The sequence below is a fragment of the Calypte anna genome, chromosome 5 (assembly GCF_003957555.1).
Source record: "Calypte anna isolate BGI_N300 chromosome 5, bCalAnn1_v1.p, whole genome shotgun sequence".
Classification (NCBI taxonomy): domain Eukaryota; kingdom Metazoa; phylum Chordata; class Aves; order Apodiformes; family Trochilidae; genus Calypte; species Calypte anna.
In genome coordinates this window covers 3964074-3985728 of record NC_044250.1, presented here as the reverse complement: position 1 = coordinate 3985728, position 21655 = coordinate 3964074, and the positions used below count along the sequence as shown (strand labels likewise).

Below are 21655 nucleotides of genomic sequence, written 5' to 3'. Positions count from 1 at the left end.
TTTTGTAGCTTCATGACTGAAACTGCTAGGGCTGTTAAGACTATACTTACATGCTACAATTGTGAGCATAACAACATAAAACTTCTCTCATGAAACTTTATTTGGATTACTCATTCAAAAGGGAAAAAACCCACTCTTTCAAAATTATAAAATCTTTGGCAAGGAGAAAAACAGCTAAGGGGAACAATAAAACACTTTATGCCACTATTTTTTGTATTTGATTTGTCTCTGGCCTGTAAAAAATGTACCAAGCATGCTGTAAAAAAAAAAAAAAAAAAAGGTGATCCTCAAATCCTCAAAAAAGCAGCATCATATATTTTATTACACAGGGATTCTTTGTTAAATTTCAAAATTAACCAAAATTCTGTAAGCCTAAAAGAGAGCTTAATAATACCACACTATCCTGCTGAAAAGGATAAAGTAGCCACAGAGTTGAAGAAGACATTTATATTAAAGTGCACAGACGAAGGGAAAAATCAGGTATAACCTACATATCATTCAAGGATAGATCCTACACACAGATCTGATGAGGCAAATTTTTGTATGCAGCTACAACAAATCAAAAAAATAAGTTGTCATTGTACAGAAGAGTTCCTCCATACTTCATCTGCCTTGTTGTATTCCTTATACAATCATTTTACTGAAACCTAGAAAGTGGATTTTGGCAACATATTAGCTTTTGCTATACTATAAACCCACAAAGTAAGCCTGAAGAAATACAGATTTCCTTGCTGTCTTTTCTATTCTAATCATTTACACACAGTAATAAATATCTAGGAAGCCCACCAGCTGTGTACATTACAGTATCCAATTTGGTCCTTTGCTGACTCACAATTTCCATCAACATAAACACCACAGGTATATGGGGTTTTTTTCCTTGCATACCCTATTTTATTTTAGGCACTTATCTATTATTGTGTTAGAGATTGCAGAGATCCCTGAAGAGGATACAGTCTCATACCACAGCATCATAAAGTTTCCATATTGCTCTTTGGTTTTTTTCCTTCTCTTGATCCCCTACATTTATCCTTTCATTAAATCAGAATTCCTTTGCTGCAGCTAAAAAAAATGCAAGCTGCAAACCTCCTACCCTCACACAGTTCAGCAAAGGTATTCTGCAGTTCTGCAGAATATGAAATTCTGTATAAGTTTTCTGTTTCCACAACTAGATACTAAAGAAAGCACAGGCTGATACAAAACCAGAACCTACCAGTCACTAGTATGTCCTGAGAGAAGTTTATATCAAGTTACTGTTCTCATTTAAGATTATTAAAAAATGTTTCCTAATCATCCTATTGACTAATTAAAGGCTAATGCAAAGATTGATTTATATCACCAATATTAATAATGGGAACCTTGCACATGATGGGCAAGTGATCCATGTAGGCTTCCAATAAGCACTCTGATTACTCAGAACAATGATACTAAAGTATTTCTTCCTCACTACTTTTGCTTGTACAATAAAAGTTGAATACAGTCTCCAAAAGAGATCATTATTCCAAACCAGAGAAGCAGTCTGTCCTTTCACAGTAGAGGACCTGTTGGCATGGAACAGGACAGAAGCTATGGCCTCCTTTTCATGCCATAGGGCACCTGTTTGCATTATACAACTGATACCAAATATAGAATTCTTAATAAATATCCATTTTTAACACCATCACTCTACAAATGATAAAATTACATACTGCCACTTTGAGGTGTATGAAACTGAAACAAAAGCTTCAAGCAGGATATATTCTCCTTTAAGATATAAAAAGCAGTTTAGGAGTGCCAGCATCAACTTATGCCTTTGTAAAGTTGACAAAATTAATCACATCTTTAAGCATAATTTTCAAAAGAATTTCAAAAAGCAAAGATGAAGTAGAAAAGTGGGTGGGACTGCTTTAGCAGTCAGCTGAAGCAGAACTGAAGTGGAAGTTGCATATATGAATTTGAAAGCATCACAGATCAGAATTCATGAGAACTGAAAGCACAATTCCTTCCTTAGCTTCCTGAGACCATCACCCAAGTATAAATATTCAAGTTATTTTATAAATAATAAAACCAGTTTGGGGATTAATATCTAAAAGGAGTACCTATCATTAACAATAATCTAGAACTGACTAATTACAGAACTTGTCTTTCATCAACTTTGAAGCTCTCAGATTTCTAATGCTTTCAAGTAATGAAGACAATTTTTTCAGCACTGCACTACATCAAACTGAGCCATCTGTTAAGAAGTATCATTAAGACATCCAGCTCTCTGAGGGACAAAGCAGCAACATTTACTGCTTGCTTAAATAGTTACAGATGTTTCTAGAAACTGCTTAAAAAATTAATGTGTATATTCTTAGAACATGAGCCAGCAAGCAGACTCAAACATTCCAACCCTGCAACCATGGGCATACGCTCACAAGTTCAAGGCCTTAGTAAATATTGAACTGTGCATACTTATTTATTAATATTTACTGGTTAAAGGACAGATTCAGAGTCCTTTCATCGACCTCTACAATGACACTGGAGGAATATACCTCCAGGCAAGAAAAAACAGCCTAGCAGCCCCCAGTAACCATCTAAGGAAATGTCTGATGCTCAAGTGGTACATCTCTTGCTTGAAATTTCTGAGGTGCTTTTTGATACCTGCTTTTTCCTCACTTAAGGGGATTTTCTCAACTAACATTTCAGCTATTTTATTCACCTGGCTTGTTTTCTGGCTTGTTTTCTGTAATTCTCTAGCTTAATAATTAAATGAGTCCTGAGACAGAGCTCAGATCTCAATCAGCATCCAAAGAGCAGAATCTTAACATTATTGTGATTTTTAAATAGTTTTTAAAACAATTTTTGAAAACCTTGTATGTTCAGTGCAGCTGCAAGTTTTAGCAATATAAATATCCTTTTTTCAAATGCACCTTCTTCCTAATAGAAACCCTTAAGAGATACTGGGTTCTTTCTCCCCCAGACTCTTTTTTTTCTCCCTCCCATTCTCTAATTCAGAGCAATTACAGCTTTGTCTCTGGTAAATCTCCTACCCAAAGGAATATGACAGACTGGGTTTACTTGAAAGCTAATTTTAGAGTTTCAGGTTTATAAAGGTATCTAACTTCTCATTAAAGAGGAATTGTCTCTTCCAGTGCATCCACCCACTGAATCAGCAAGTTACATTCCTTCCAAGCATGCACAGTCTCTGGCTTACCTCTGCAAACACTGCAGCATTGATTCTCTGGAAGAACCTGATCTTTTTCTGAGCAGTTCAATGGTGGACAAGTCTCTGTTACTTTTACCAGAACTCCATTCTGAAAATAAACAACATTTTAAAAAATAACATTGATGAAAACATGTGCAATGACAAGGATAACTAATTTTCAATTTATAAATCAAAAATGGTAAGATCTAGGAAGAACACTGGTAAAATAGCAGGCTGGAAGTTAAATTACATCAAGATATCAAATCTAAAATAATCTACTTGAATAGCTCTATGCTTGGACTTCTACAGTATTTTTTCCCAATATGTTGTCTCCAAGAATAGTTGGTTTGCTTCCAAATATTTGAAGGAACTAAAGAATTTCACTCCAGGCTTTTGTGAAAGACCATCTTCCTGCTTGATGCAAATCTCAACTGTACTCATTTTATTTCATATTCTACATAACTCACTGATTTCTTTCAATTCAAACAAGACACAGAAAACCAACACTTCTGAGTGTCATGTGTTGTTCTGGTGCATTTATTCAAACGTGTCTGTTCTCCAAAATTACTGATCACCAAATTATAAAAAATCAGGTCCTTCCAAGGTCTGGCAAAGCAGAAACCCCATCTCAAGGTAGGCATATTGAAATAGTTGTATAAAATGTAAATCAAGACCAAGATGGTCTTTGCTGGTATTTAGCCTCCCCATCCATGCCTCACTGATTCAGCTGAGCTCCAGAATGAGCTCTCCTGGCATCAGCTGCTCTACACAGGTATGAACAGAAAAATTCCTGCTGTGTCTACAAGCTGCAAGTGATGCACCTGGCAGCTCAGCAGGACTGACAATGGAGAAATGCAGCAGACCTGGGAATGTAATCCTTGGGACCCTTCTGCTATCACTGCTAGCTACTGCCCTTGAGACTGAAATCTTAAGGCTAGGCATGACCAAGTTGTTCTTCTCCCTTCCTGACTCTCTACTGGCAAGTTGCTGTCATGAAAAATAATATTAAAAAAAAAACAAACCCACACTGTCATCAGCTTTGGTTCTTTTGGGTTTTTTTATCACATACAGCATGCACCAATGAAGCAAGTGCCCACACCAGAACAGTGAAGTTAATGGAGGTATTAGGTCTCCTCCTGATCTCACTTCCTAAGTGAAAGGGAGGAATCCCCTATGGTTTCCTGTGCCACTGCAGCAGAAAAGGTGATAAAAGAAGCAGCTACAGTGAGACATCATTTACTATCATGTTATCAAACTACCAGCTGGAAAAGCTCTGGCTATAACTCCTTGCCTATTGAAGCTCAGACAAGACAGTTGCAGCAAAAAGGGTACAGTGTGGCAACTCAGAGACAAAAAGCAGTGACTGATCAAAAAAGATGGCAAGAAATCAAGAAATAGTAGGGAAGTCAAATCAGTGATAAGGATGAGTCACAAAGCTCAAGACAAATTCAGTCCAAGCTCACACCTTTGATAGTGAATCAGGAGAAAAAACAAGAATAGAAAATTCTATTAATTTAATAACAGTAGGATTTATTTCCCTGAATTTTCCCATTTTTTGCAGGGAAAACAAATCAAACATATTTGTAATTAAGTTTTAAAACTATTAAATGTTTCTGTGTTTAGTATTTTTTTATTAAAAGCAACTTGCTATTAAATAATGTAGACCCAATTATAACAATTACATTATTAGATTTCAGATTTTATCTACTAAGATGAATAAGAATAGTTCAGAATTATTGTTTCAGGCACCATTAAAAAATTAATAACTTTTTATATTTAATATATATAGTAATATATACAGATATGTAGTCATAGAATCTGGACAGAAATAGATGTTGAAAAAACATTCTGTAAAAATAGGTCAAGCTCCAACTGTGACATACAAAGCACAAGGAGCAAGATCTGGAGCCAAATATTTACAACAAGATAATTAATTTTTTTTTTGTCATTACAAAAGTAAGTACATAAAAAGGAATTGGCTATAAGCCTAATCAGTGACATGCAGTGAAAATCTGAACCACGAACAGCTCATGTCAGATGATGAGCTTCAGAAAATACTAGCTAAATTTCAGATATGGTTACTTTGGGGTTTTGTTGTGTTGCTTGGGGTTTTTTTTTTCCCCCTCTTGTTCTAGTTATTGATCAGCCTTTCAAAAGAAAGTCCTAAATAGGGTCCTTAGCTGTCACTCTGCAAATCACATTGTTCCTTATCTTTATGAAAACCCTTTCACTCAAGCTTCTTGAAAGTCACTAAGTCCTGTCCATCTTTCTAACATTTGTATGGCACTCTCTGACTGCCCATTCCCAGCAGTAATGAACAGGAATTTATTCTTGTACCCTTTGCTGTCAAGCACATCACCCCGTTATGACCAGGCATCTTGTCACTCATAGGCATTAACCCAGAACTCAACTGATCAGCAATAAAACCCCAGCCCAGCAAAACTTAGAGTTCTTTCCACTGGCTTCAGACAAGCCATGTCACCACCTTGCTGAAATCCACAAGCCAAAATAACCACTTTTGGAATTCAGAAGGGTGCCATTTTCTGAAGCACAACCACACTTGCACTATTTAGAGGGACCTGAAGAAACAGACCTACAAGAACCAAATTAAACAAGAAGTGCAAAGTCCCTGGGGGGGGACACCCTGCTGCATCAGTGCATGCTCAGGTCACCCTGCTAGCAAGAAGCTTTGCAGGAAAGGACCCAGGAGTCCTGACAGACACCAAGTTGAACATAAACCAGCTGTGTACCCTTGCAATGAGACAGACTAATGGTAACTTGGGCTGCATTAGGCAAAAATATTGCCAGCATGTCAAGAATGGCAATGGGAACAGATTAAAACACAGGAACATCTCTGAACATCAAGAGACACATTTTCACTGTGAGGGTGAGTGAGCACTCCCAAAAGGTTGCCCAGGGAGGCTGTGGAGGCTCCATCCTTGAAGTTATTCAAAAGCCATCTGGGCACAGTCCTGGGCAACTGGCTTGAGGTGGTCTTGCTGGCCAGTGCGGTTGGACAAAATCAAGTCCCTTCTAACCTCAAGCATTCTGTGATTCTTAGCAACACTTCTGCACTAATTCTGTCATTTTGTCATTGTAAATTAATCTAGAGAGTGTTTGTGGGCAGGATTCCAGCTGGGAAATCATGTCCATCAGTAACATCTGTGCTTATAGTTAAGACGATGTGCATCATAAATAAACTTTTAGTCTGGATTAGTTTTCAGAAATATAAAAAAAACACCCTCTACTCACAGGCTGATAATGAAAAATCTACCATTTACTTGGATGCATCAGAATTATTATTATTATTTTTAGGTGGAAAAAATATAAAAGCTAAAAGCCTCTTATATGTGGATCCCTAGCCATGCAAAGAATAAAATTACTGCCTTCAAATAAAAATTGAAATGTAATGCTTTAACTCCATTTTTTAACATTACCCTCTCACAATTACATCCTCCTTTACAGGCACAAGAGCTACTACCCTAGATTTTTAAGTCATCTTTATCAGCACTAATAAAATCACAGTTAATGTGTACCCTCTATTGTATTCCTTCATGGATCAACAGCTTTTCAAACCTAACATCATCTTTTTTCAAGTTGGGGAAATTAAACCAGATTAAATGTTTTATAGCTGTTCCCCTAGCACAAAGCTCTTCCTATACTCATGCACTATCTTGTCCACCAGTAGGCCCACATGGGCTAGAAAATGATGAATAAAGCTAGAGTCTGACTCATTGCAATTCATCCTTCATTTGTAAGCATTCCTAATTGAGGCACTAAATAAATAGGTGTTTTGCTTACAGCTTTTAAGAGCTTATGCTGAAGACATACTTAATACACTCCCTGTCTGGAGACATCTCTCATAGAAACAGAGATAAGCACCCACTTAAAAACCCTCCCCCAAGTCAAAGCTACAAGGACTGCCAATGAGGTTTAATGTCTTCTTGTTTCAAGTCAAAATTCTATGTCATATTATAAGTAACAGGCACCTTGGTCTGTCTTTAATGCAAAAACCTTGCTCACCTATTTGTATATAAAATGTTTTGCACCCCTATAGAGCTAAATACTAAGAGCAGCAGAGTAAATCACAATAACAAGCTGCTTTCACAACATCTGCAACCTGTTATTGTCCATTTCCATTAGTGAACATAAAATTGCTACTCTGGACACTCAGCTACAAGCACAACAATAACCAGATCACTGTAATCTTTTCCAAATGTTTTTCATAATTGTTTGAGCATGCTGATCTGTCAGTAACATTTGTAAGCCTCCTTTTTATCACACTTCCCCCTCCAGAAATTCAAAAAGATGTAAAAAAAAAAAAAAAAAAAAAATTAAAAAGTACTTGAATATTACATGTGAGCAGATGTGGTTAAAATAGTTGTGCCCTGCTCAAGTGAGAAATCATATTTAAAACACACCCATACAAAAAAATCCATGTCTCAGCAGAACAGTAGGATTTTTATTAATGATCTGCTACTATTATTATTCTTCTTCTAAAGCTAATCTTGACAAAAACTGCTTTCTGCCACATTTACACAACACACAGTGCTCCTATTTCACCAACACTCCCTGAATGTTCCTCTCTAACTCACATCCATTTACCTGTGTTGTGTGACGCTGCCTTTAGTTGAATGTTATGAACTTGAACTTGCCAAGAAAGACCCAAGTTGAGCCCAATACTAGTATTTACCTCAACTATTAGCAGGACTACACCTAGAGTAACTCAAACAATATAAATCAGGTGGCTTCAAACTTTAGTAATCTGAGTGAACTTAGTAATCGGCTCAAAATGCTGCTGCCTTTTCCTCCTAAAGCTTCTGAAAGCAGGAGATAAAACAGAAAACAACCCCTCTAAGTATCTTTGCCCATTTTTATTATCTTCCAAGAGTCAGATTCCTGCCTTGTTTTCATTATTTGTGGCTTTCAGTGACTTCATGGTCACCTTTCGGAGGCAACAGATGTCACATTTGCATTAAGGAAGCTAAAAGAAATGCAGCAACTTATCATTGTCACTTTTGAACACTAGACACACATTTAAAATCAGCAGAAGTTTATAAACTGAAACTTACTCGACATTCCCTGCAGCTCTTGGTTAATACTCGTTGACCTTCTGCTAGCATTTTGCCACCATAGATACACTTGGCTGTAATTTGAAAGGAGAAGGAGGAAGATTAGAATAAATAAACACATCATTTAAATGGTAAACAAATGAAAAATACCAAAGTAAGACCAGTATTCACATACACTGAAAAAATTCTTGAGAAGTCACAACTGCAAACATAGTTAACAACAAATTCACTTTAAGACCAAGTAGCACCTTTACTCAAACTAGAGAGAAGGAATAAGAGCATATGTCAACATGTCCTGGACCAAATTAATTAGTGTTCCATAGAAAATATATTCATTACACACATTCTGCAGATTAGTTACAGTATTGGTGTTACTAGAGGTCTTAATAACTCACTTCAAGAACTGGAGACATTTATTAGAGTACTGCTCATCAAGAGAACAATATAAGCATGGATTTCAATTAAACCTTCAAGTTTTTTGTGGGCACAAAGTTGAACTCTTCAACCCACTGAAGCACTGCAGAAATGGATTAGATGCAGCAAATTACTCTACCCAATCAACAAACTGTAAAATTCTATTTCAGAAGAATATTCTTAAAGCACATATGAAATAAGCAGATTTCCAAGGAAACTGAAAGCTCCTACTAAAAAATTACTGTCTGAATTTTGATCCCTCTGCTGAAGATAACCAGCTCCACAACTGAATCAAACTCAAACATGTGAGCTCTCCTCCTTCATTTCAAGGCAAAGTCAATTTGCTTGGCTTGGTACTACTCCCAGCATGAGGAAGGCAGCCTCCAGCAAGGGCACAGTACTGTACAGCTCACTCAACTACTACTTTAACCACCCCAGCCCTCTTGGGACTAGGTGTCTAAATTTTAATTCCATAGGAGAACAGTAAAGCTATCAATCAAACAACACACTTTCATTGTGAAGATTTTACACAAATCAAGGATCTCAGGCACTCTACCTTACTAGAAAGATCAATGGTAAACACTGATAAAATAACTTTTTATTGTGATGTTGCAGTTCCCTCTGCACTTGACCAGTAACAGCTTCACCTGTGACACTGAAAGGACAGATAAAAGGCTTGAATCCTATGTTGCCATTGATCAAAGCCTTAAAAGTGTCCCAAGTCAAGGCACACACACAGTGAAAGCTGGAGCTTTCAGAGTACTTGGTTCTCAAGAAAAAGAATTCACAGACTGTGTAGTAACTGCTCTACTTCAGTTTCTCTCCTGAATACCAAGATAAAGGAACCCAGTTCTTAAAGGCACCTGTGTGTACCCCTTAGAAATGATAGCAATAGCATTGCTGCACAGCAGCAACTGTCACAGCCAGTTTGATTTCCAAATTCTCATCAGAAAAGATTGCTAGATCAATTTCCATAAACTTTCAGATAAAATTTGCTTCTAAGGGCTTCTTGTTTAAACATACACTCAGAAAAAATCTGCCTGACTTGTGATCTCACTTATGAAGAAAACTTCAGATCAGGAAGCTTTGTCTAAATTAGGAATTGAAGTAAATTAGGAATCAAAGTAGCTATTTTGTGGGAGAAAATTAATTAGAGAAATTTCCTTTTCTTTTCTGTCTAGTCTCCTGACATGGCTGCTTTTAATGAAAGAATGGTCACACCAGAAAGCAAGTTAATGTACAGTTCAAAGAAACGATGTGATTTTAAACAAAATTACAGCCTTTTGTCAAAGATTAGTTGGAAGGCTAACACAAGATGGCAGGGATCAAAACAGAACCACCTTTTTAAAACCCTTAACATATCAGACACTAGAGCTACTTTGTTCTTAACGCTCAGCTAAGACAGGAAACTGTTCAATAATCCAGCAATTCAATAATTCCTAGAGACAGCAAATTACAACTGATGATTCTATCAGAGCTAAATAGGAAAAGCACAGAGAAATTAGCACCCGTGGTGAAGCTCTTCAGAAAGCTTCAGCAATTACTACTATCTACCCAAAAGTGACTGACTGTGGCCCTAGCACATCATTCTTGTCAAGGAGCTGGCATTTCCAATCAATTTCAATCAACTTCCATACATCTCTTCCCATTGACTGACATGCTGAGTTCTTGTCAGAATAACGAGTCAAGTTTGTGCCAATCACTGACAAAAGACAAGTTTGATTCTTCATCTTCCATTACAAATAACAGGAACACAGTGACTCGTGGGGATATACATTTAATCTACAATTTTGTGCCCTCCAGTTCCTTTGTGTCAGATTTTGACCACTGCCCACACACTCATGTCAGCAAAGACATCTCAAGAGAAGCCTCCAGTTTCATAAAACAGCTTTCTAGATTCCCAACTTGACAAATAAAAATATTTTGAGACAGAAGTATTGGCCACTTTACCACCCAAGTACTCTAATCATAAACAGCAGAATACTCATGACTACATAGAGCTGACAGGAGATTACAGAATGAAACAAGAACAAGATCACAGCTAAAGGACATTTGTGCATGGGATTAATGAAGAAAGGTGGCACAATGTTATAAACAGTTTTATTTTTCTAATAAATCTGAAAATAATTCAACATCTCTGTCTTAAAGAATTACTGAAAAACTCATGAGTGAAATTTACTAGACTCCAAGACTAGAGGGGAGGGGGAAAACAGATAATTTGTGCTTCTTAAGGGAAGACTGGCATCAGTATTCACATAAAATTTCTGCATATAAATTGTCTTTTTCTCTTGTACTAACATTAAGGAAACAAATATTGAATATTCCTTCCAGGAATGTTACTTAGAGCTTTCATTTCCAGAAGAAGCAATGAAAGCTCACAATTATAGTGGTGACAAAATTAGGTTTTATTTCTTCTTACTAATTTATTTTGAAATTAATTACAACAAACTGTTACTCCATACATTGATACTAACCCAAGGTCAGAAATTCTGTCATGTTTATTTTGAACAGCTCAGTTTATTCCTATTCACTACAGCCAGTTCAGTCCATAAGTTTGATGTTTCTCAGCATCAACAGGAGACACAAACTGAAAGAAATTAAAGCTTCCCCAATCCAAACAAGTAGATGAATAATTTTACACTGGCAGTAGGTAAAAAAAGAAAATCTTAGGGATTTGTAATACTTATTCACTTCTCAGTAGTTACTTATTTTCTTCCTAAACCAAGTTTCCCCTCTGTGACTCATGTTACCTGAATTACCAGGACCTATGGAAGTCTTGATAAAATGCACCTGCTTTTAGGACAAGTCTATTCTGCTGAAATAGAGGGTGAAACTGCTAGGTCCATGTGATGTACTTACCCTTGCATACTTTGCAGCACTGGTTTTCCACATGCACTGGAAGAGCATCAGGAGGACATTCCAGAGGGGGACAGGACATCCGTCGGCATTCCACAGCCCCACTCTGAGGAAAGGTTATTAAGACAAAATTCAACTACACTGTTGTAATTAGTGAGTATGTTATAAAAACACAAGACAGAAAATATAAGTAAAGGAAAACAGCATTGTTTCTGAAGGATGGGTCTGTAATACACAAGCTTAATCCTATCCAACTATAAACTTGAATGAAAAATGGATCTAAAGGTGAACCATCCCATTTTGATACACATTACTGCTTTTCCTCCACTTTCCCTTAGCAAAGATCTTTAAGTGGGAAACATAAACTCATCTTTATAAGAACATAAGTACCACTTTCTGGAGGCTGTGCAAACTGTCTTGGAGGTTTTTAACAATCAGTTTTCTATTTTCTTGAGTAAAGATTCTTTTCAGATATTTATCAAATAATTTCAACAAGACAAGATTTACATACTAATTCTCTTCAGTCCCTCAGTTTTTTAGAGCACTGAACACACAAAACAGAATCTGCATGTTGTTACCATGCAAGATGCAACTAAGCATCTATGAATATTATTAAGATAATGCTTTCTTTTCTAAAAAAACTACTGCAGTGAAAACAATTCCAAACACAGACAATGCCACACTTTCACCCCAAGACTGTAGAGTCCTCACAGATGTTAGAACAAATAAGAGAGTGTTGTGAAGGGAAAGCAGGTTTTATTTATGAAGTTTGCACAAAAGCAATGTCAAATTTTTGTTTATTTTACCCTTCCCCTTCCTATTGTTCATACAGTCACTAGATGCATACTAAAAACTCAGTTCTCAGGGTTAACATTATGTATTCAAGGACCACTTCCACATTTTAATTAAATCCTACTCCTCAAACTCTTTAGAAATTCTTACTTTGCATGTGCAATTCCTGCAGTGATCATCTTCAACCCATGAGTCTTTGTCTCTATAGATCAATCCATTTACTTGACAAGTCTTCTCACAATGACAGTCTTCCAATTGACTCAGTCTTGTTTCTGCATAATTTAACTATAAATGAAAGCAACTTGATGAGATTTCTGCAATTCAAACACATTATTTTAAAAAAGCAAATATGAGAAAGCCGTAATCTTATTTTTAGCCAAGCCAAGGTTGACCACAACTTTTGAAACACTGACCAAGATGTCTGCAGGTATAAATTAACATTGCTCCTTGGATTTTGATGGAACTATCCATGCTAACAGCTTGACTCATGCAACTGTCTTGTATTGTAACAAAACCCACTAAAATTGCCTCATAAATTCCCAGGTGCTACCAAAAGTACACAAACTACAGTTATATTCTTTTTTGTTCTTAAGTTTTTTTGTTTGCTTGGTTTTAGTTATTTGTAGTTGATTTTTTAGTTCTTAATTGCTCATCAACCTGATCAGAAATCAAAAAGCATGAAGACTTTTAGACTGACTTTTCCTAATCATCCCCATCTCATCATTATTAAGCAACACCCAGACTAACACTTCCCAACTTTTAGAAATGTCTTGACCTTTCAATAGCAAGTGAGATTTGGAGGGGAAAGAAAACATTTTAATTAAGTAAAGTCGAAAAAAAGCCCAAGATTTTGCTGGACAAAGATACTTCAGTAACCTGCAATGAATGAGTCTGTGCATTGTTATAACAGAAAAGGAACTCTCCATGAAAGATTATCCCAGCACCACTTTATGGAAGCACACAGTCTTTGCAGTATGAATACTGGGTTATTTGCTCCCCCTTATAAAGCACTAAGCAAGCAAAAATATAATAAACAGAAGAGAGAGCAAGTTACTCAGTACAGCCCATAATTGGAACTTGCTCATACCACCAGCAGGGTTCAAAATAATTGCCTCCCTTTCACAGTACAAGCAGCAAACTGAACTAAAAGCTTCACATTTTGCATTCAGACTCAGCCTGTCCAAAGCACGTCAGCTGAGTAATGGGATTGTCACTATTACGTGCACACTTTCTAAAAAATAAAATTTCCCCTTTCCTATTAGGAAGAAAAAGAACACTCAAAGGCAGCAAAGTAAAAATGATAATGCTTTTCTAGCACTAGTAAGCAAATCCTTTTTTCAATATTCATGTTCAGTAACTGAAATTAAAGATATCTACACCTTGGTTGTAGTTGCACTTAAATCTCTAAGTAATTAGCATGCAAGGGCTGTTTCAGATGAGACAATTAATTGCCTTTCACCACAGACCAAATTGTTCACCAGCATTAACCTCAAAATATGTTCACAGACTGCCCTGTAACCAGGGCTTCAGGCACCACTAGAACACAGCTTCCTGCCCCAAAACTTCACCACAGCCTTAGCTGAAAGGCCTTGACTAACACAGAATTTGACTGTGCATTGTGAGTGCAGAGCATAAAGAAAAACCCCAAACAAAGAAACCACTGTAGCTTCCCATTCATCCTACTAACAATCAAACAGAAAAAGAAAAAAACAAACAAAAATACCCACCCCACCTGGAACTGCACTTTTACACTGTAAAAAAAAATATCAAGATCAGCACAGCCAGCAGCTTCCCAGGCATTACCATTTTGGGGCCTCATTTCAGTTGCCAGGAAGGACACTACAGCAGTCCTGAGGACTTCACAGGACTTCCCACAGGGAAACATGCACCCTCTGACAGCACCACACAGTGAGGAAATTGTTGAGGGATTTCACTCCTTTATCGTTGCATTTATCCATCAGCATGAAAAGGGAAACCATGCCAAGGCTTCTCACAAAAATAAGACCCTGGGCATTTTGTAACCACCTTACAAATAATAAGGCAGACAACAGAAGCTTAACAAGGCTTAAGTGATATCCATGAAGCTACATCCATAAGTCCACTGCAGATAGGGCTACTGGCAGGAGGAGAAAAAAAAGAAATGGGTCTACCATGAATATCAAGAAAAAACACAAAAGGAATAAACACTTGGACATTGGTCTTAACACAGAAGTGAATGGGCAATTAACAAAGCTTAGGTACCTACTTTTGCAGTCATTTTTGCCAGGAGTTCTTGCAAATCCATGATTCCTTGCACTAGACTTAAAAAATCACTGCAGGTCGGGCATGCTCAATAGAGGAAGAGTAGAAATAAAAGGAAAGGAAGAGAAAGACACAATAACCCATAAATAAATGGTCTGATATACTACTGGGTATCTGAACAAAAAATGCAATTTGTTTACAAAGAAATTTTGCTTTCTGAAAGTCAATGTGCAAAAATGACAAACCTGAAAATATTATTTTTAAAACAAGGAAATAATTTCTATGGAAAATATGAAATAGAACAAAGAAATGTCTACTTACTGCGATTCAGATTAGGACACTGGGTTATATATCCATTAGGTATAAAGATGATTTTCACATCTTGAATAACACCCTTTGTAAAAGAAGAGAAAACTGGTAATACAGATTACAAGCATTCACTTAGAACTATACAAGCTGATTCAAAAGTCATTTCTTAAGTGGGTACAAAATATTGACCATCTCACTCTTCTTGTGAGGACAATAACTGAAGATGGAGGAAAATACAACTCCTCCTCTCTTTCTGTGTGTTTGGATATTAATTTTCATAAAAAACAGAAATAAGACTACTTTGTCTTTTGCAATCACCAGATATAAGCTGCTTAAATGCATTAAAATGGGATGAGACTAGTGAAAAAAATAGTGAAATATTATCCGTTATTCAAGCCTATGACACACTTTGCCAAAAGACAAAAATAAAACACAGCAATATTCTTCAGTGATTTAGCCAAATAAGACTGTGAAACCAAGCATTATGAAAAGAAAAATATAATGCAAGAGGTTCAGCTATATGGTTAGCTTAGCCACTACCTTTGCATCTCAACAGGAAATTCATGTACTCATTTCATGACTTGGAATTATATCCTCTAATACAGACAGATGGAAAAATAGTCCCTACACAGGACTAGCAGAAAACAGGACTCCAAAATCAGAGCCAGCTGGTACAGGTTGTGTGGGGCCCAGAAACTGAACTGAGCAGGACAGGAGAGATGAAGCAGAGGGTAATCAGCAAGCACCATTTCCTGCTTACTGTCTCCTCATCAAATATTAGCTGAAAACACTAATAGACATAATCAGATCACACTGCCTTTCCTGTAAAGGTATATACATTTATTAACCTTTTCATCTATGAGAATAATGAAACCATCACAATAATGACAAGTAATACTGTCACTAGAAAAGGAACATCCTGAAAGCCATTTTATATGCTTTCAGCTAGCAGTCATCAGTGAGAAATTAGAACACAAGACATAAAATATATTTCAGTGCCTAAGCCCCCTCAGTGAAAAGCTTAACCAGGAGTAAATGAGATTACGAAGTTTCACCAGACCATATTGCACAGCTAACAAGGCATCATCCAAAGGGAAGGTGTTTTCCTCAGCCTTTTTATTAAAAGTGCATATTAAACGTCAGGAATGTCTGTTATATCAGAGCCACATCACTTAATTGTCTTTTGGACAGACTGGCATTTAAATCTAACCTGAAGAGGCAATGCAATTATTTTTTGTTTCTTAATTTCTGGCTACATGCCAGCATGTCACCATGGAAAAATGTACCAACTTAAATTCACCAACAGAGATGCCTTCTAAGTCTAGAAACTCTCTGAAACAGAAGAAATATGACCAAATATATAACTGAACCTTCAAAGTGCAGAAAATTTTGCTGATGTATTATTTTAATAGACTTCATTATAGGCAAACACTTATTATAGCCATAATTACTGCAACACATATGAGCCTGGACTATTTATCCTTCAGCATTAAGTTTAGGTTGCTTTCTGCAGCCACAGGCAGGAGAATCAGGCATGCACAGCTTCCCAGGGAAAGCCAAGGGCTCTGGTTCACTAAAGCACAGGGTGGAGCTCCTCAACACATATTTTGTGAAAGAACAGCAGGATTTGGTTTTGACAAGGAGATGTCAGTGGTCAATCCTCCTGGTTTTGCCTTTCTCAAGCAGATATCACCTTTATGTTATCACTAAAGCGTTCAGCTGCTTACAACCAGAACTGCAGATCAGCATCAGGACTCATTAGCTTGAAAAACCTTCATCTGTGAAGAGATTACCAGGTACAAGAGGAAATTCAGACCTGCAGCCCTAAATATTAAGCCCATCCCATGAGGATGTAATACAAAAGCCCTATTTCTTGTAGTTTTCATATCTCTATTAAACAGAGGACTCCTACACTGGGTGAAAAGGCTCACATGTAACCCAGGAGCTCAACACCTCTGTGTTTTCATTTCCTTCATTGCCTCTCATGCTCTTTAAACTTTTTTCTCCCAAAGACAGATATAAGGCCACAGAGCTTGCATTGGCCAGGGCACCACTGGACCATGCCACTCTTCACCACACCTTAGTTTGTACAACTCGGATCAGAATGACTCGAGTGCCAAACAAACTTATTCTGCTGTGCAGTAAAAATGCCAACAAGGTCTATACAAGCCCCAGGATCAATAGAGCCCATAGCAGATAGGAAAATTACTGTCTTTTGACAGGAATCACCTAGTCAGCAATGCATTAATAAGCTCATTTCTGCAGAGGGTCTTTGGAGGGAGCCTGAGGGAGAAGGATACTCCCCAGAGGTAAAATGAATTTTGCAGATAATTCTGATCCTGACAGCATCAGATTCACACTAGACTGAGGGTTCCCTGGATATCTGCTATCCACCTCTTCCTCCTTTCAGTTGCACTTTGGTTTCCTAATTTGAATACAATACTAGTCTTTAACCCTAAAGACTACCCCCATCTTGCTTTTGGGACACACAAAGAAATCTGAAGGGGCAGCATGTATTTTTCCAAGGAGCTCATGAGTTTCTCTTCAAAGCCAACACAGCCAGCTCCACATTTTCTCGTGCCACTGATGTGCTAAAACCATTCTGTCTTGTCTGAACTCTAAATGCTTCATCACAGCAGGTAAGTTACAGTAAGAGATATTAATTGTAAGAGGCAAGACTTCAGCTCCCTTGGCTGTGCCATAGAGCACTTCACTCCCCACCAAGACCACAGACATAGCAGGGCTACTTGTGGAATAATCACTGTAAGGCTGCAGAACAAAAGCATAATTAAGAAAAACATCAACAGCTGACCACAGTGACTTATGATTATCATATCCTCCCCTTACTATTCTAATATACTGAAGAATTGTAATATAAAATAGGCAAGAGAATATGGCCCATGGAGAGATGCAACAAATAATTAACTCTCCGGGAAAAAAAAAAAAAAAGGGAATTTTTGGAACAGTAAAAGATGATAGAACATTATCCAGTGCTTTTTGTTACATACATTATCATGGATCCAACACACATACAAAAATGTTAATTCTTTTTTAACGCTCTTATTTCCCTCCAGATCTCTGTTTACATTAAGGAAAATAGATCTATTTTTTTCTATGCTAAAACAGTGAAACAAATTCTTTGAAAAAGAAAGGGAAGCCCTGCTGAGCATGTAAATATATGGAAAGAGATGTGCACTCTTTACAAACTGGCAAAATCCCAAGTTTTTGCAATGAGTAACATAAAAAAAAAAAAAAAGGTTTCTGAAACTCTCAAGCAGGATTAAAAAAATACAACCAATTATATATCTGCCCTGAAGAAAGTTAGTAAAATATTCAAGCACGAATAAAGCAAAGTAAGGCACTTGTCAGCTTTCATTATGATCAATAAAAACTGTCAGCTCATTAGCATATCATTAGCTACCCTGCTGTTTCCAAAGTGTTAATGCATAGAAATATTAATTTGCAAACATCTAATATCCCAGAGTTCTGAGGCTCTGACTGTCTGCATAAAATAAGAATTTCAAATGGGCAAATCCAGTATAACTCCTTTTTTTTTCCTATGTAGCTATAAACATATGCTTACCATCTGTGGAATTATGGGAAGCAGCTGAGGTAAAAAAAACAACAGCTGTAGAATAAAATAATACTATCAATTTCACTTCACAGTGACAGCTCAGCTGCTGGAGGATGAAATGTACTCTAAGTTCAGAGAAACTGTGGGACCGTCACTTCAGTTTTAAGTCTTTCACAATTAGAATTCTTGGTTGGTATCCTTAAATAATTTTAGCATAAAGTAATTGTTCTAGCTTGTTGAAATCGGGGGGCCTTGAGGAGAGGTCCTCAGGAAAACAGCAACTTGTAAAATTGTCTTAAGAACTGACAGCTTCAAAGGGAAAGCGAGTGGGTGGTAAATCACCTTGGCAACAAATCCATGCCAATATCAAGGATAGGGAAGCTGGCCCATCACTGCACCAGTGGCTCTATCACTGATAAACACTTGCACCATGCCTTATTATCCAAAACTGGAAAACAGTATCAGAAACTTCTCTGTAGCTTGCTTATAAAGCAAAAGAATTAATTTCCAGAGGGAGAGTGTAGTTTTCATTTGTTGGTGTATTTTGTTGCTTGGTAAAACAATTCATCCTCAACCAGAAAATCATACAGCCTCATCAGAGGCCAAAAGGAGACACAAAAGAGGGCTTTTTAAGTTCTAGGTTGTTTTTCTGTCCTTTGCAGTTTGGGAAATGCATTGCCATTAATCAAACATGGAATATATAACCATTCCTTGAATCCAATTTTTCCTCTGCAAAGCCCCTCATGCCTGTACTCATCTACTCAATGATGACACCATGGGAAAACTTTACAAATGGAAAAAGCCAGGCTGCCCAGCTAGAAGGTAGGAGCAGTCTAAGTCCTGCCAACTAGCCAGCCTTTCAGCTGGGGCTGTTTGGAAGCTCTGAAGGACAAAAAGCTAACTAAAAACAAAAAAAAAACTAAAAAAAACACTGACCCCCTTCTCACCCTCTGCCAAGAAACACAGCCACACACTTAGTTGAGATAAATAGAAGTGAAGGTACTCCAGGAAGAGAAAAATCTACAGTTTAGCAGCAAGGCAAACACACAGCATATAACTTGTATCTGCCAAAGCAGGAAGGATCTCAGGCCAGAAGACTGCTCTGCTCCAAAAGTCAGTCCTGAAAGAGGCAAAATACTCACCTAAGGCAAACAGCAGCAGGGTCAGGATATTCTGCACACAAACTCAAAGAGCAAATGACCTCCAAGAGTTATTAAGACCACCACTGTCTGGCAAAAAGACCACAGCAAAGCTGCTATTTTGGAAAGATTAAAGTTTATTCTTGACTCTGATGCTGCCTGGACAGTCTCTTTCTTTCCCCAGGAGTGTTAAGGCAGAGCACAGTGTGCAGGTGAAACCTACAGTAAGGAAAGCAAATGGAACCCTCCAAATACTGGGTGCTGCAGTGACTGCAATACCTTGCAGGGAGGGATCCTTTTTAAGTGCTGGACCTGCCTCAGATCCCAAGAGAACAGTTTCTACTAAAATTCATACAAATCAGGTTTCAGTGTAAGACAACCAATCAGAAGTACCTTGTTAACTGGTTATTAATTTCCTCCTTCATGAGCCATTTCATATCTGCTTACCTTAAAGAAACCATGTTTCCTGTTTCTCTGGCCAAGCCATAAATTGCTTTCAGGTGTCAAATTAGTTTCTGGGGGATCAATGATGCGTTCATAAATCCTGTAGAGGGAATACATTGTCATTACTTGAATTCTCTTTTTCCTCTGAGAAGAAGTTCCTACTGAAAACCCATTAACCATAAAAGATGGAAAGCAGAACAAAATAAATAAATAATATTCATTAATCACAATATCACTTACAGTTTTGAAGGTATATTAAAACTTTAAAAGAAATAGGAAAACAAACAGGAAAAAGAAGCATCCAAATCACCAATATATGAGGATGTATAAAACTGAAACTCCCCCTGTGCAACTGCACAGCACTGTGCTGAAGGAACACAATGCCAGAACACACCATGGTGGGGAAAACAATAAAATGGGACCATCCTTGCCTAGGGGAGCTCCTAACAGAACTACCAGTTCAGAAGAGAAAGTGTGATTACAAACAAGATTCAACCAGAGAAACAACCCTTTGGGGTTTTACAGACTGTGCAATTTTTAACAGACTTCACAAGGAAACTTTATTCTACCTCTAGTCCCACAGACTTTTTGTCTCTGCATTTCTGTTATCTATCCCTGGCTCCCAGACCTTTCATTTTATCCACTTCTCCTCTGCTTACTTCTGTTACTGAAATCACTGGACCTGGCTGCTCACGTGTGTTGCCACTTCAAAGCAATTTCTTTAATATTAATATGAAAAATGGACACCAAAGAAAATATAAGCCAGTGCACACAACTCATTGCTCAGTTGTCTTCCCATTTACACTGCAACTGTTTCTAGAACAGATGATCAAGTGTAATAATTGATTTTTATGTTGTAAGTTGCCACATTATTGAAAAATTCATATATTTGCAGACACAATAATCTCACATTATTAAAGAACTTCAGGGAAACTCTCTAAAGTTTCTTATGTCAAAGTGTTAAGAGTCATATTTCACCCACTTTTGCAGACTCAGGAAAGAAGGAAACTATTTTTTAAACAAAATGGAAGTAACCTAAAAAACTAGAGGCAAACATTGTTTCCTTAAAATGGCACAACAGCAATCTCAAACCTAAGTAGAAGACTTCTTTTAATAATCATGATTTTATTGCTCAAGCTTATTATAATTATTGTCCCTTATTCATCACATTGCATCAACAGGATACATTCAAAACTACAGAAAATTTCTGCCTCTTTTAGTTAACCACTTCTTACTATCTATATAATTACAATGCTGACCTCTTTTACCTGTTCAAACAATAAAAGAAGATTACATTCTTTTAAGCCATGTTTTGAGAATTACAGGAGTTTCACATGCACTATTGTCTATCAGAATTTGAAAAATATTACTCATGCAAAATAAAAAATCTACTCAAATACAAAACTGCTACAAAAGGGTGAATGAAGAACAAGGAACTGGCACGCTCCTTGAGAAAACAAATCACTGAATTACACTCTGACATTAGCAGTTTCTCTTTGGACATATAACACATCTTTATTCCTAACTGGGGTTAATAATGTCCTCACTGGAAAAAAAATTCATCTCCTAAAAAGATTAGCCAATATTCCATAAAGAATTTAATTTCTGCTAGGAGATAAAATCCTGTGTTTAAAATAAAGCAACAGTTCTA

The 21655-nt window shown here is 37.0% G+C and overlaps 1 protein-coding gene across 1 annotated transcript in view; it reads right to left on the bottom strand.

Moving 5' to 3' along the window:
- The window catches only part of NELL1 (neural EGFL like 1), a 229156-nt gene that overhangs the window by 159782 nt on the left and 47719 nt on the right, over positions 1-21655 (bottom strand). The window contains exons 5-11 of the mRNA XM_030451154.1: positions 20008-20104; positions 14860-14932; positions 14543-14625; positions 12448-12582; positions 11509-11611; positions 8236-8309; positions 3173-3272 (exon numbers count right to left, since the gene is read on the bottom strand). Coding sequence (XP_030307014.1) covers positions 3173-3272; positions 8236-8309; positions 11509-11611; positions 12448-12582; positions 14543-14625; positions 14860-14932; positions 20008-20104 — 665 coding nt within the window. The remainder of the gene's footprint in view (positions 1-3172; positions 3273-8235; positions 8310-11508; positions 11612-12447; positions 12583-14542; positions 14626-14859; positions 14933-20007; positions 20105-21655) is intronic.